At 36.3% G+C, this 16,641-nt stretch overlaps 1 protein-coding gene across 4 annotated transcripts in view; it reads right to left on the bottom strand.

Moving 5' to 3' along the window:
* KCNMA1 (potassium large conductance calcium-activated channel, subfamily M, alpha member 1) overlaps positions 1-16,641 on the bottom strand; it is a 513,257-nt gene that overhangs the window by 175,425 nt on the left and 321,191 nt on the right. For all 4 annotated transcript variants that reach the window (XM_009328726.1, XM_009328723.1, XM_009328725.1 and 1 more), the window contains exon 6: positions 3,102-3,177. In XM_009328726.1, the coding sequence (XP_009327001.1) occupies positions 3,102-3,177 (76 nt within the window). The remainder of the gene's footprint in view (positions 1-3,101; positions 3,178-16,641) is intronic.

Genomic DNA, 16,641 nt, shown 5'->3' with positions numbered 1-16,641 from the left:
CAGCAGGAAAATACCATACTTAAAAGTTTGTGGAAGACATATAAGTAAAGCTCACTCCCTCTCTTCTTACAAAAATCACTATGCTTTCAAAAGCTAAGAAGGATATTCAACAAATACATAAGGAACTGAAGTCCATGTATTACCATGTCTAAATAATCCTAACCATTCATGGAACTGTATTGGAAATAGCTCTCCTTTGTTTTTTAAAACACTTCTAAGAAAGAATAATGCCTCAGAAAACTATTATTCCTAAAGCAATACATTCCAATAGAATGAAAATCAGGAAAAATTCACTATCAGTGTTAGCAGTAGTAGTTTTGCAGTAGAATTCATTAATATTTCTGTTTGTAACTACTTTAAGGACAATAAAAATGCATTATTTTCTAGACAAAGTTGAGAAATGAACCTGGAAAATTAATCAGACCGGCTCCATTAAAAATATTTTTAAGAGTTACAGTTAGTGAAGTGGGCAACTGTGGGTACTAGGAAAGAAATACAAAAATACTCAAAAATAAGACACTATACCAGCAGTTCTGCAATTAATTAGCGTTCACCTACATCAACACATATTCCCTATTTCTCTCTTTCTTAAGGTATGGTTGATTAAGGTTCACATTCTGTCGGTGATAAAATTCAGTCATAGCACAGGACCCTAAACAACAGGTTCCTAGATTAAACAAAATGACAGAAATCTTGTTGATGCAAAGCTCTGTCATGGAAGGCTAAATATCATCCTTCACCTAAACTTAGAACAGGAGCGGCTCCTGATACAATAATGTGTCAGTTGGTCTCCACATAATACTGTAATACAAGTGAATGACATCAGTCATTAAAAATAACTATTTACATGACTTGTTTGGTACATTTTATTTTTGCAGATTTATTAAACATTGTGCCTTATCTCTCCTCTACGAAATATTCCTGTGTTTCTGCCAGAGTCTAAATATAGATGAAGGATTAGTCACGAACATTTTCCTGCTCTTTAAGCTCTTTCCAACATCTGTGCAAAATCCCTTACTGTGAGCTCTGCCTAAGCCTCTGTAGTTTTGGTGAAAAATATTAGAAAACAGTGAAGTGAAGGGGAGAAATTTTCAGCTGAACACCACACAATTCATTCGATTTCATAAAACACAGGAACAAAAAAATATTGAGTAAAATACATTTAATTTCAAATTAGGGAAACAAATAGATCCTTGGCAGACAACAGTCTTTTAATGCGCCGCAGTAAAATTCTGCTTTGCCTCACTGGTTCTTTTCAAATATAATTAATAATTTTTCAGATATTCTAATAATTATCTAACACCCCCACACTATTTTGCTCGTCTTCTCACTGCCTCTATTTTTGCATGGTTTAGCTTCTTCCTTTGGATTCCAGTGTTTGGAATGGCCCTTCTGCCCATTGTGTAAATAATATATGCTCCTTTAATCCTCATACCTCAGTCACTAATTCCAAGAATAATTTTAATTTATAGGTTAGAGTAAACCTTTTTCTTTACTGGGGGAAAGAGGAAAAGGGGGACAGAATTTATTCTCTAATTGCATCAAATATTAAAAACACAGCAGTGCCCTTTATACCCTATCTGTTTCTTCTCTTGTCGGTGGTTACTTGTTATTAATGCCAAGCACAGTGAAATGCCTCTAGTCAAAAACAGTCATAATAAGGAAGCTCTGCTTTACAGGCTTTCTAATAATCAACATTTGGGCTTTACAGATATTTGGACATTCATATAAATAATCACAGAGATGATGATATCTAATCTAAGAGTAAATTTTGCACGAGAGAAATGCTATTTAAATGAACACGTCAATCTTAAAAAAGCCAGCTCTAAATACACTGAACATGATTAATGCAGTATCCCTTCACTTATGGATCTGGAAGTTTACAAATCCATCACTCCTGAAGGGGTTTTTAGCCTTTATCCAAAGTCCTTTGAGTTTATGGGGCTTTTCCATTGACTGCCATTTCTTTTGGTGAGGTTGTTCCGTGCGTTAAATGCAAACTCATTGGATATTCTGAGCTCCTGCACAAATTACTCTCCTTTACCATACTGGTAGCATTCTAAGCTACTGGACTACATCTTCACTGCACATTCTTTGATTTCTTTATTTGACAAGAACTGGAGTCCTTACAGTCACACAGCTAAAGACAGATAGCGTGAGAGTTTTACAGCAAAGAGAATAGTTTCAAGGTTAAGGGTTGAAGAAACAGCTGTTTACCATGAGTGTGTACAAATCTTAAGGGTCTATTTCCCCATCGCTACTAATTAACATAGCAAGTAAATGGAGTTACTTGCATGTAAAGCCTTCACACATGCATCATCAACTGGTGGAGAGAGCATAGGATTTCAGAATGGAACTGAGTTTACAGTAATTGTTGGAAGCTGGATCCAATACTTCAGCTGGGGCATTTTAGGGAATGATGCAAAGCAATCTGTCTTCAGCTGCAAGGCATGGGAAGGTTCCTTATTTTTCTTCCTTCAAAGTGATCTTTTGTTCAAAGTTGTGCTTATTCTGCACAACTTTTGTGTCTTAATAGCCTGAAGAATCAGTGAAAGCCAGAAGGTTACTTGGAATATTTTAAATATTCTTTGAAAGAAATGCTAATGACAATGAACACAATATAAAGATAGCTGAGTGTAAAATTAATTTTTAATATGTTTTTGATGTGAGGAAGGATGCTCAGTTCAAAAAAATTGAAATAGAGCCACAACGATTATTTCTCAAAATACTTTTTAGCTGTATTCTGTTGAATGAATTGTAACTCCTGTTTTTCCAAGGCAGTGGAAAATGGACAGATTATGTGGAAAGAAGCAATATTTAATCAGCGCAGAGCTCTGTAATTCATTCTGCTTTTAATTTATCAGCACTCAGTCTCGCTCAGATATTTCAAATGTAACAACATCAAGTAAAATCTTCTACTGATCACATGGCAAAAGATGCTGACACTGATAAGTCTTTCATCAGCAGAAAAAGGTTTAAAGAACAGATAGCAAGTGTTTTTTTTCCAGAAAAGAAAATCTTATATTACTAGGACCACAAACCTAAGCCATTTATGTTCTGTCACGAATGCAACTAACTCAGTATGTAAGAAAAGGTCTTACCTTGTTTTAAGGATATTCAGAAACTGCAAAATTTCTGAAAACTGTATCAGTCTAAGGGCTCTTAAAAATCTTAAACCTGCAGTAAAGAAAGAAAAAAAAAACCTCTAGTAAAGAATAATTCAAATTATAACAACATTTCACTTACAATGACAGTGATCAATGAAATCAACATCAGTAGCATACAAAATGTCAAATACCTTTGAAATGTTCTTCCATATTTAATGGTTCCAAGATCCTTACCAGGTCTTTTTCAAATGGTTTTAAACTTATTTCCTTAATAGCTGAAGTATCCTACCAGAAAGCCTTAGTTTATGCAGGAAGCCATGGGAGGAGACATACAGGCTGAAAGCTAAGGGGAAAAAAACCTCACTGAGGTTCTGTTGGTAGTTCTAGTGCACATGTCCTTCTCTTCCAGGCTGTCAAAGACACATACAGATCTGAAACTCCTCAGTCCTCCGAGCTCCCACGTTGCTTAGTGAAAAAATAAGAGATTATGGGCAAGAGATCTGATAACCTGGACGAAGTACATGCGTGTATGCCTGATTAAATTGGTAAATCTTAATGACGTAAAATCTTTTATTGTAATAATGCTCCCTATCTCCACCCTAATTTCCAAAAACTCAAGCAGGAGAACAGAGGAACGACACATTCTCTCTTAAAAATGACAAATCTACTGTAATTCTTTCCATCAGACTACAACTATAGGAACAGATTACACTTTGTAAAAATAGTTACTTCTTTAATAGTCAAAGAAATAGCATTTTTGTGTTGAAATCAGGTTGCATGAATAGCAATTCCCAGATAACTGCAAAGCCAGCAAGACATACACAGAGAGAGTGTCCGCAAAAGAAAGTACTATAGAAGATTAAGGGCTTAAATTATAAGAGACTTATGCTGATAGTAAATAATTTGGCTGCAGATCTTTGGCATATGAATAAAAAGTACATTGTGTATGATACACATGCACAGCTTATAAAATTAAAATAAGGCTTTGAGGATAATTTTTATCAGACAGTACAGCCAAGAGTTACATAAAAGTTGTGTAACATGGTATTGCAACTGTTACAGTTAGGTCCAGGGCAGCTTCTTCTCATACTTCCTCTTTATTGACATTTATTTTACCCCCTTCCAGTGCTAGAAACCACTTTTTATTTCTAGAAACTTAAGGAAAGACTGGTTCTGGCAAACATATAAACCTGGTCACAGCCTTCATCATCTCAGCAGAGTCAAGAGCAAAGATGCATGTGTTTAAATCAAGGCTTTATTTCTGCAGTATTCTTGAAAGTTGTTAAATAACATTTTTACTCTTGTTAAGGCTCATAAATAACCTTAAAGTAGAAAATCACTCCCGTCTGTGCGTTACATGGATATAAAGTTTCTTTTTAATTACTGACTGTGGGAAACTCTGAAGATTAATCACAACTTGAAAACTGGATTTGGGGATCTAGACAAAAAGCAATAAAATAATGCTTAATAATGATAAACTTCAGATCCATTTGTAATTAGAGGATGATCATTTTGGATCCTAGTGCTGAAACTGAGAGACGTGTCCCTCTGCTCCACTTGCAGTAGTTCCCACAGTTGCTACTTCTATCCAAAGAGACGTGGCTGGACAGGGATGGAGAGGACCTTTACCAGCAACCCTAAAATTCCTCAGCTCTGTTCCATCCAGCTATCTCCCTCACTCCACTCCCTAGGAACTTTTTGAAAAATGGCTGGTGGGAGAAAAATCCTTCCTTTCAAATGCTTTGCATTCCATCTGAAGTTAATAAGATGGCCAAGTTACCCACTGCAATGTTTCAAAAAGAAGCCTGAGAAACGTGAATGTTAGCAATAAAACCTCTATCTCCAAACTCTAACAATGCTTAAGACATATTTTAGTTGCTGAGACTCAAATGAGAGAACAAAAAGACTATGGCTTCAATGTATTTTTTGTGCAAGAAAATCATTATGGATTAAGTTCTGCATTTGCTACAGCCTACACTGTTTTAAAGAATTCCCCAGAGAATAGAATTAAAAAAAAAAAAAAAGTGGAGGAGTTTGCTTGAAAAGTTTACTTGAACTACAAATGGAACTGGCTTGTAATTGTAAAGGTTACAATCAGCTTGTCACCTCTGTATCTTGTCTAGGACACTACCTGTGGGGCTGTGTTTTATAGCTAAAGGGATTATTACCCAGAAAGGATCAAATTTTGATCCTTTGTATTGTACTGAGGTAATACACAGAAACCTCAGTGTATTACCTGCTTTGTGTGGTTCAAATATGAAGAACAAAAATGAAATGAAAATAACAGTTTTCCTTATCATGATGGCAAATGAATTCTTTCCAGTGTTCTACTCTTTTCAAGACCCAAAGGATTCCATTATTAGGTTCCTACACACATGTCATTTTATATGATTTTCTGTACTTCCTGTCTTGCAAATAATCTGAATCCCATCATCCTAGCAAGAAAGTGGTATTTAATAAGCATCTGTACCTATGTTGATAGTATCAAGATATAACAAGGCATAAGCCCTATTAAAAGGCACCAAGAAAAGGCAGATTCTCTAGATGAGATCTTGAAAACTTCATAGACAAACTACCGCGATCCTGTATGACGCTACCTCTTCATATTTTATAGACGTGTTTATCTTTAATTAGCTTTTGTAGAAACATCAGTCATGTTAGAAATATGGGATTTTTGTATTTATTATAAATGTATTATATTCTTAAATTATTATTTATTTTCCATTATTATAGATTTTTTATTATCATTATAAATTTATTATACAATTATTATAAATTTATTATATTCTATATTAGTCAAAACAGTCCTCTAGTAAATCAATATGTATAGGAAACAGAGATTGGGAAAACCCTTCACGACAATACACCTTTGAAGCCTTTAAAAATTATGTATTTCAAGTATTTTCAACGGCCATTAAAATTATATTCCCAGTTTTGCTTCAAAGGATCTCTAAAGGTCTTTTTTATGAAGACCTAACCTGTCTATAACATTCTTTCCAGCTATGTAGAGACATCACCTCATATAAATTTCATCAGCAGCCTGAATATTGCAGGAAAACACTTTTGTTTGCCCTGACAGTGGACAGTTCCTGACCAGGTGCTGAACAAGGGCTACAATCTGCCTCAGTGGGCTAGAGCGTGAGGCTACTGGGTTTAGTAATGAATCTACTGGTTCACTTCTGAGCTTTATAATCCCCTTCAGTAGAAAATCTAGCCAACCGAGGGCTTTAAAATCCATTTGACACTGACTGATGTCAGAGTCAAGGAGAACCTGGCTCAGGAGGAAACAAGCAGAGACCGGGAGTAGCGTTCTTAGTATAAACCATGGCGAGAAAGGCAGACAGTTTGCAAATAGGGCTGAAAAGCTTATAGTTGAGCAGGGAAGAAGCCTGTTTAAAGTAGGAAAATCAGGAATATTCATAAGAGATGGGTATTCCGGAACAGTGTAAAAAAAGAACTCTGAAAAGTGATCTGAACAAAACACGTAAAAGGCCTGGACAATAGTAGGGCTGCAGCTGGTAGGTTTAAGTAACCTGGTTTCCAGGTACTCACAGCATTTTGCTCTCAGGGGCTGAGCGTACCAGCACCAGTTAGTTCAGCGTTCGCAAGTGAAGCCCACTCTGCCTGCAGTGTTTACTCCCCCCCCATAACACAGCCAGCCAGCCAAAGCAACTCTGCATAGGAGGGGCAAGTTGCACTGCACAAGGCACCAGCGTGCACACCTCCCCAGTAGCTTATACCACGTGAAGACTTTGTGTGGTCTATTGGCAACATCCACTAATACTAGCTGAACTGGAACAAGGGAGAAAGGGGGGAATTCCCATTCTTGACTAGTTATTTCTAAAGCTCGACCGTGAAAGAGATAAGAGGTGCTGGTCTTGACTGAATCTGTTTGGCACTCTAAAACATTTAATAGCATTGACTGCTTGACCTTCTAGTAAATTGTGTTCATTTTGAAAGACTGCAGCTAATTCAGAGGTTTCAGCCTTATTCTTCAAATAGACTACAAAAAGCTGCTGCTGAGAATACACTGTAAGCATACAGCTCAGATGAAATGAGTTTGCCCCTAAATGTATGATTATTTGTATCACCTTGAACTTAGCAAGGGGATGATGAATCAGCTGAATAATTCCCAGAGGAAAAGTCCACACAGCACTTCATTCTGGTGCTGGTATTAATGACATGCAAAAGTGTGCTTGCAATCATACGTGCATCCGTAAACTGATGACACAGTAATCCTCACAGCAATAGCCTTGTTGCAATGAGACTGTTGTCAAACTAAATTATTCAGTAGGTAGCTTACTATGAATCCACACAAGATCAAAATTAAAACAAGTTAAATAGAAAAGGTTTTGATGGGTCTAACTCAATTACTGACAAAGCATCTGTAAAAAATAGCCTGTCTCTGAAAACTAATCACATGTAACCAGTAACGCAATGCCCCATGCTGTGCTCTCTCACTGTTTTCGAATCAAATTTGACTCACAACTAAGAAGATGTTATCCCTTTTAGGCCCACCAACTCACCAAGAACAGAAATTTCTGATGTTTGTTTATGCGTCAAGAATGGTAAGCAAAATTCTATAATAGGAGCACTAGTAAAAATTCCCATTTTCCCAAACCTGCCTCAGATACTTAGACAAATGTGTCCATCTCTCTTTCCTTAGCAATATTTGGGAATGTATTTTATACATGTGGGGAAGAATAATTTCTTTTAATATGAAACGACAAAACTGTTTTACATTTAAGTGATATAATCAATAGCTGAGATAGGGTAAGTTTCTTATGTACTACAGTAAAGCCTATTCTTATTTTGCACATTTAATAGGATCCTGCCTGCTAAAGTTTATTGAGCAAACGGCTGAATGGAATGCTCAGGAAGTACTTGCTGTTTTGTCTCCATCATGTCACTCACCTTTTTTCTTGGCAAGAGGTTTTATATTGGAATTTTCTCATGGGATCTGACTGGAATAGGATATAATCTTCTATACTAGAATTTATACAAAAAATAAGTATCATAAGATTTAATTTACCTAGAAAAGTCTCTCTAATCATGGAAAAATATACCGATAAAATGAAGGGCCTCTTCAGTTTGTCAGTCTTCTGCTTTTAAATGGATGACTAAAGCATGCTTCTGAGCTGAAGTTTCTTTGAGCTGCAATGCCCAGGATAAAGCTAAGAGATTCGTAGATTTCTAGACCAGAAAAAGCTTTTAAGATTATCAAACCAGATTCCTTTAATAGTATGAGACAAAGGATTTTAGTCAACAGTTTCTGCCTCTAGTACAATAATTTGAGTTGTAGGTATAACGATTCAAATGAACCTCCACGTATACCACAGGATATCTTCTTACTGTGAAAATATTTGTTTAGCTACCTGTGTTGCCTGTACAGCTAAAGTACACGGAAAATGTAAAACGTGTGTGTAATATGTTCTATTATTTGTACTAAGTAATTTCCTGGATAACAGGTGTGGTGTAATTTTATTTCAGATTCTGAGTGTTCAACCTGAAATCTGTAAAAAAAAATCCCAACAAAAAAAATCCCGACAACCACACCTGACTCCTAGAGATCAAATGCCTACCTCCTGAAATTCTATACACTGAATTTAGAGACGAAAAATTGACACATCCACATCTTTCAGGCCAATTTTGAAGAGTCACTAAGAGAGGCCAAATACCACCCAAAAAACTGAAATCGATCTTAAATATTACAGAAATCAATGATCTGTACAACAGGAAACAACATGCTATGTTGAAATACTGGGCTAGATCTAGAATACAACAGGACTATTTTTATTCATGTCACTACATACTTGTTCAGTTCTGTGAGGTGAGGTGCAAATACTCTCCAGCCATCGCTTTCTGACTCTTCACTAAGGACCCAGTAAAATGGATGCTTTAGACCAGAATAGTGATACAAACATGACCAATAAACTATGTGCCAGTAGCAATGCAATTACAGTAGAAAATTACTTTCTCTATAAAGTCTACAGCAAAACAAATTACATTATTTTAAGCTTTATTTGACTTTACAGTCTTAAGGTGCTGAAATATGGTATTTTCCTGTCTGTCAGACGGTTTTGCAGTCTCTTGGCTGAACTGATGCTTTCCACTACATTAATATACAGCAGCAATCAGGATTAACCATAGGTTACAAACCCTCAAAAAAGGAAATTTACAACTTTAAATCTATAAAGGGGAAGGGGAGGAAATCACGACAACTAAACTTATTTGTCTTTAATGAGATTCTAAAAAATAGAAACAGGAATTGGGATATTTCTTCATTCAACATGAGAGTTCAGTCTACCAGAACACCATCAAGCATTGCATTATTTCTCATCAATGAGATACGTAATCCCTTATTGCCACATGTTTCTTTTTCTGTCAATAGCATATCCAAAGTATTGGTATAAGGATTCAATCCACAGAGATTCTGTATGCCGTTTCTATTCCTGACAAACCATTCACCCATTCATCCGAATGGTATCTTCATCAAACCTATCAATGGCTACTTCTACCCTGTATTTGATAAAGACCATATGGTTTACTGAAGACTGAAAAAAAACAGAATCCATAGTTAGGAAATCAGAACCTTTTCAGAGATGCATATAACGGAGGGGTAATTTTTAGGATGCAAAATAATCCTATCCTGAATGCCTTCACGCGACGCAACAGAGCAAGCTGAGATTCCACTCCCTGTAGATAGGTTTGAAAATGAAAGCTCAAAGAACAAGACAAGAAGAAATAGCATGGGAGGACAAGAATCTGCCATTCCCTGGAAGCAACACAGCCAAAATGTTTTGATACATTTCCCTGCCTCTGTTATGCAAGTGTACATGCAGGGAAAACATCCCACAGGATGAAAAAATCAATACCCTATGAACCAGGACAGCAAAACTGCAGCAAGTTCAGAATCTACATAGGTTGTATACTAATTGCTTTCAAACAATGCTGTATCAAAGACTTGTTAATAAATGCTGCACGTCTTTAATTTACATTTTCACCTGTTAAAATAACGACAGCAGTTTTAAAAAAAATTTCTTAATAACTACACCATTGCAGATTATTACATCCCATCCTTCAATAAAGGCTGAATTACTTGATTCCAGGTGAATACCGAACCCCTTTGATGAGGTATTGGAGATATGGGCACATTACAGCATCTGAGTTTGGGAAGACAGTTTTCCTATAAAGCAACTGAAATCCTGTAGCATTATTTTTAAGTTGAAAAATTAAATATAATATCTTTTTAGAAAAGAGTAACACTAGCACCAGAGACAGAATCACGAACTACAGTTCTGAACAAAAAGTTTAGAGTTGGACCTTACCCCAGTACGAGCCGACCCTATAACAAGACACCAAGGAGTTTCGAAAAGTATGTTGTTCTTCCTTTTCAGAGATACTATGTCCAGCTTTGACACGATATCCATTTTGGAACAATTCTCCAAGAGATTTTTTACGCCTTCTAATACTTTTACAAGTTTCTGTACGCGTGCCACCTGAAGGGTTGTGGTAGACTAAAATCTTGCTCGGAATCATGACTATGTATCTTCAGCTTCAGGAGCACTGCACGTAAGTATTGTGGTCCAGACTTCAGTCACAGCATCCACTGAGAGCGAAGATAGTCATATATTTACCCTTCTTTTTGCTAATTCAGTATCAACACGGAGAGACAGCTCAGAGTTCTTTCTTTAACAGAACTCTTTGGAAGCAGATTTATTTAACTGGACACAGGATAATGCAAAGTTCACCTTTACATGTTGCTACCAAAAAATAATTCAGTATAATCTAGTCCATTTCTGTTAGCATGAAACAAACAGAATTAATTCAAATACAAAACTCAGCCTCACAAAACAGACTAAGAGTATCACAAACCGGATGGACAAAACAAATCACAGAAGCAGGCAGGCAGTGCAGATGTTCCTCTGATCCATGATGTATTAGATTTTAAAAGCCATTTCTATCCGGATATTACCACATAAGCTTCTTTCAGATACACCAAAGAACCACACCCATTGACCCAAACCCCACAAACGTGACGCTGTTCACTTGGAATGAACAGGTACTCTCATATAGTTGTAGTTCATGTACATAAAGGGAATTGTTTACTGTGTATTATTTTCTTTGGCAACTTTACATATCTGTCTTCGGTTAAAGCTAGTATGCAGAAGGCAGAGGTCACGTAATCAGCCAACTCTTACAGGATTTATCCCAGATGAAATAAAAAAAACCAAACACACACAACAACCATTCATCTAATCCCAGTTAATGACAGATATATTACTGAAGGAAAAAAACAATTTAGCCATCGAGCAAGAGCCCAAAGAATAGAGCGCATTAGTTCTCTCAAGCAGACTTGCTCTGTGAATATTCACAAAACTGAATTTTTGTTCAGTCAGCTACCATCTCATTCAATTGGAAAAAACTCTTCAAAATAAAACGTAAATGTGAGATATTACCTTCCATGATATATGATATGCTTTCTTAGTCAACTTTCCTGCTTTGAGCATAACATGCAAACTTCATCTTGAAAAGCTATCTTCATTTCGAGGAATATGCTTATCATTACTATTTTTTGTCCCCAGAGGAGCCACAAAGATGTATATGCCAAAAATATATCAACGCCAATGCCATCTGGAGTACAATGCAAAGCAGACACAAAAATAGACTGCACCATGTGCTTATAGGAAATGTACAGGATCTCAAAGCATTTTGGAAATGTTATTAAAGTGTGGCAATGCCAAATATAGAAATGGGGAGAACAGTACACACAAATTTCAAATTTCAAGTAATATGCAGTGAGTGAATCAGAGGCAAACCGCTTCTGTGACTCCTTTACATTGTAACCTTTACACTATGTTCTTACAAACAACCTGGTCGTGTTCCCACTGGTCACAACAGCAAAGTTCCACTGAGTCTAGTGGGAATAATTTTTGATTCTATACGTACGCATGCAGACATATATATAATATATCTGTGAGCACTTGAATCATTCCTCTCAAATTGGAAGGATTTGAACAAGGTACTACTTATCTGTGTTACTAATCGCATCTTGTGCAGCTCAAACGGAAATAATGTCCTACTTACTTTTTACCGTATAAGGCATACTATTTTTCTTTCTTTTTGTATTTAATCTTGAATAGTATTATAATCTTGTTATTATCCAATTTTAAAACCTATCATTAGTGTACTTCGTACTTAGTACAGCAAATGTTTGGGTGTAGAATCCATTTACCTTGTGAGCCTGGAACATCTCTAAAGGAAAACAGTACCCAAGTAATAAATAGCAAGAGCCAAGCTGTTTAGTTTACGTAACCTATATTTTGGTTTTAGTAATTTGACAGTATTCCTTTAACTTTCTCAGCTCCCTGGCATAGCCAGATTTTTACCAATTTTCTGCCTTTTTCTGTCAGTGCACTGCTAAATCTGTTGCATACATCAAAATCTGAAAACCTGAATTAAATGACAAAAACTGGAAATAAATCTAAAATAAACCTGTTCCACAAGCTAAAAATATGAATCTAAATTTCAGCAGCAGCAGGATGATGACATATTGTGCTGAGAAGCACTATTCAGCATCACAGACAGAGCCACACAAAGATGTTTGTATTACTTTCCTGTGCATTAAGTTTCTGCTTTCCAATGGAATGTTTTTTAGCATTTTGTTCTACAATCTGATTATGCAACACAGCTTATTGTTTTCAGTGAGAGTACAGTTCTTTACCATCTATATTATCTGCCTATTACTTGGCCAAATTTTTCATATTAGATGTGAAATTAGATTACAGAAAATTGTTCTCTGTAGGCTAAATCATTTTTTCTTCAATTGTCAAGAAAACTACCTTTTAGATATCCCATCATCTAGGCTCAGATGAGCATCTGAGTGAAAGTCTGAAGTCCAATTAAGCAGATCAAGATGATGTCATTAGGAAAATGGCACTGTTTCCAATGTTTTCTGTACTTTTTCCTCCCCCTGTGAAGGACACAGTTGACAGTCTCCTGGTCTGAGGTAGACTTAAAACTCTTAAACTCTGTGTTATCAGAAGCACCGGAGATCATAGAATCATAGAATCATTAAGGTTGGAAGAGACCTCCAAGATCATCGAGTCCAACAATCAACCCAACCCAGATGTGTGCTATCTGCTCCGAAGTATTTACTCCAAACTAATTGACATTCACTTCTGTTCTAAAGAGCTCTAGGATGACTTGTTAAAACCTATTGTACCTTCCACGAACCCAAGCTATTTAAAGTATGTTATGAGTGAAGTTTCCCATATTTTCAACAGAAGCGTATCCTTGGAGCATATGACTCCATGACCCTCCCCAAATTTGCCGTAAACATGGATTGACATACTTAACGGCAGCATTGCTACCATTAAATGACAACTTGCTTTCAAAGTCCATCCAAATGTGAAACTACTCATCTCAAATATGCAGGAGAAGAAAGCAAGACTTCTCAGCACCTGGGCTCCGCTTTACCTTTGGCTATGCAGGAACTAGGCGCTTGCTATACCGTCTTGCAAAAGGGCAAGGGAAGAGCAGATCTTCGGCATAGACAACCAATGTATCAGGTAGAAGTGGGTATCAAATTATTGTCCTCCAAAGCACAGGTTAGACAGGGATGATTGATTTGCTGTGCTTTTGTAGGATACTATCTGCTTACAGTTGTGCCCAAAAGCACAGTCTAGAAAAAACATGAAACACAAGGAAACCTGCCAAGGAGAAACGTGCTGTAGCAAAAAATAACTTTGTTATATCCAGTGACCATTCTCTCCTTGAAAATTACTTTTTAATTTATTTTACAGTAAGGCAACACAGAACATTCCACGTGTTATCCTTCATCTCTTTCAGGTTGCTACTTCTGAAACTACAGTGTAAAAGCCATTGTTCTACAAGAAATGGCCCTTAAAATTTTCATTGGTCCTGTTTCAAAAAGGGTAAAAGTATTATTCATAGGAAAAAAACTAACCTGGCATGTCTGAACATAAAAACTATACAGGCTGGCCAACAACTACTTTTTGGTACAGCTTTGTGGCATTGTCTATGGGTTATGACAAAAACAGAACAATCCAATGTCCATTCTGCCAAGCACTTACCGCTCATTAATCTCACTAAATGATTTAGAAGGTAAACTTACAATCCAAATTTGAGTTCCCAAAGAAATGCATGTAGTTGCATTATTTATTTTTTTATCTCCCAGTCTCAAAGTCTTAAGATATTAAACCATTTTCAGAAAGCTTGGCACTAGCAGTAACTAAAACAGAGTCACTAGATATGTAAACATTAACTTCGCTGCTTTATACCACTTGAGGCAACAACTATGTCATATTCCATAACACAAGCGGAGATATACCCAGTAGTGAATGAATAGCAGATCTTTACATAAAATCAGAGTGTATTATCTTGGAAGCATCATATTTTACAAAGGAAGTATTATCCCACCAAACTGATGGTGGTGCCATTTTTCACGAAAGGCTGAAAGCATGAAGAGAAGGATGAACAATATTCATACCTACCTCATGGCAAAAAGAGCTAGGGAGAAAAGAAATGTATTCATCTCTCATTTTTCTTTTTTTTTTTTATCTTACAGTTGTGTAATCCTTTCTAGATACTCAAGTCCGTATTCAAAAAGGATGCAAAATATGCTTCTTTAATTCTTTGATTTTTGGAGAATAATTGGATTAATTGGACACTTTACTGATGATGCTACTAAAATCAAGACGACCCTTGAAATAAGAGGTTACACCTCAGCAAGCTAACCTTGCAGAGAGGTGGCACCGAAAGGTTGGAGACTTGGGGTTTGTTTTTTAAAGTGCCCATTACAACTCAATGTACAGTAGTTTCACTTCCTGAAGAATGACAAGTTAGCATCTTGTATAATTTTCCCTGGCATTCGTCAGGAACAAATTGCACTAAAATCAGGAAAATGCTATTCTGAGAGGCTGTAACCGTGGGGTAGGACAAATGATAAGAACAAAGGCAAAGGAAGGACAAAGGCCAGATCTAAAGCCTGACTCATGCTGCAGGACGTTGGTTTAAAAAAAGACTTGCAATTCTGCCTGTCTTTGCTCCTGTGAGTCACAAGGCACGGGCCATAACTGCCAAAGAAACAATGAGCATACTATGAAATAAGACTTGAAAAGGAGTCAAAATATTTCAGTTCTAATCAACTGGTATGATATAATGCATCCTAGCCATTGAACCTTCTTTAGCCTTTGAATTGCACAAAGAAAATATTTAAAGCATAGATATGAGCAGATACATACAGATATATTATGAAAAATGGGTTATGAAAATGATACACCACAAAATTCTACGTGATTATGATCCAAGTGCAATTAAAAAAAAAAAAACCCAAACCAACAGCTTTCTGACCAGATGGGTGCCAAACTTCATAAAATATTTGTCTGTCCAAGAGAAGTGATGCCCTTTTACACAGTGTAGAGAATGATTCCTTGCATATGGTTTAAATTTATATTGTAATAACAACAGAGAGAATATTTCATATCAGCTGTCGGATTAAGAATTTAGACATAAAATTTCATAGAAATAAAAGATTATGGTGTTTTAACTGCTTTTTGGAGATACAGCTGTCATGTAGGTCCATACGCCACTTATCAGTATCCCTTATTTCACTCCATGCCAGTGCTAAAAAGTAGTCTTCACCTATTCAGTATTGTATCATGTTTAAATACAAAGTCTGAGAACTGCCAAGTGTCAAATCAGCACTAAGGCTGAATCAAGAATAAATCCAGTAAAGGGAGTAGCATTTAAAACACCTCTCTTCAAATTCATGTCAGACAGAAAATCTGCCTGTGATCTGCCTACTGTGAAGCAAATTCTCAGCGAGTTTCGAGTGCACACAAATGCTTGCACTAATAGGCCAATGTTACCGAATCACTAAGAATAGACAGGGAACATTTCTATGCACTACGGGAGTGGAATAGAACCAGTGCCTAGAAAAGTAGGTGTCTGATGTTTTCCTAGAAGATGCCGTTCCTCCAAATCTATGTATCATTTGCTATTTTCCACTGAATGCAACGTATTTCTTTTATGATCCACCTTGCAGGCAATTGTGTACCATTTTCTTTAGATGAATTTCCAAGTTAAGAGTGAGCGTGAGACAATCCAGATGAACCTATCTTGGTTTGTTTTTCTTTTCTAGACGTGTCTGCTTTTACAGCGCTGGTATCTACACTTTGCCCACAACAGGAAGGAAAGTGAAACAATGCAGAAGAATGCAAATTCAGTGTTAATACAGAATTTAATAGAAGACTAAAAGCTGGGATCACACTATTTTCTCTACAAATTATCCCATCTCATTTGAATTTATACTTGCAATATTTTACATGTACAGACTCAGATGTTCATTGACTGCCACGCCATCATGATATATATTGCCTGCCTACTAACCCCTATAAAAATAACTTTTTCTTAAGAGTTAGCATTGTCCTAACCACATATCTAGCCATTACTAAACACTTCATTAACTATGCTTTAATAATAAGTATCTGAATTTTAAATAATTTATACA

The sequence above is a fragment of the Pygoscelis adeliae genome, unplaced genomic scaffold (assembly GCF_000699105.1).
Source record: "Pygoscelis adeliae isolate BGI_AS28 unplaced genomic scaffold, ASM69910v1 Scaffold16, whole genome shotgun sequence".
Taxonomy (NCBI): domain Eukaryota; kingdom Metazoa; phylum Chordata; class Aves; order Sphenisciformes; family Spheniscidae; genus Pygoscelis; species Pygoscelis adeliae.
Note: the sequence above shows the minus strand (reverse complement) of the source record. Positions and strands in the feature narration are given on the sequence as shown.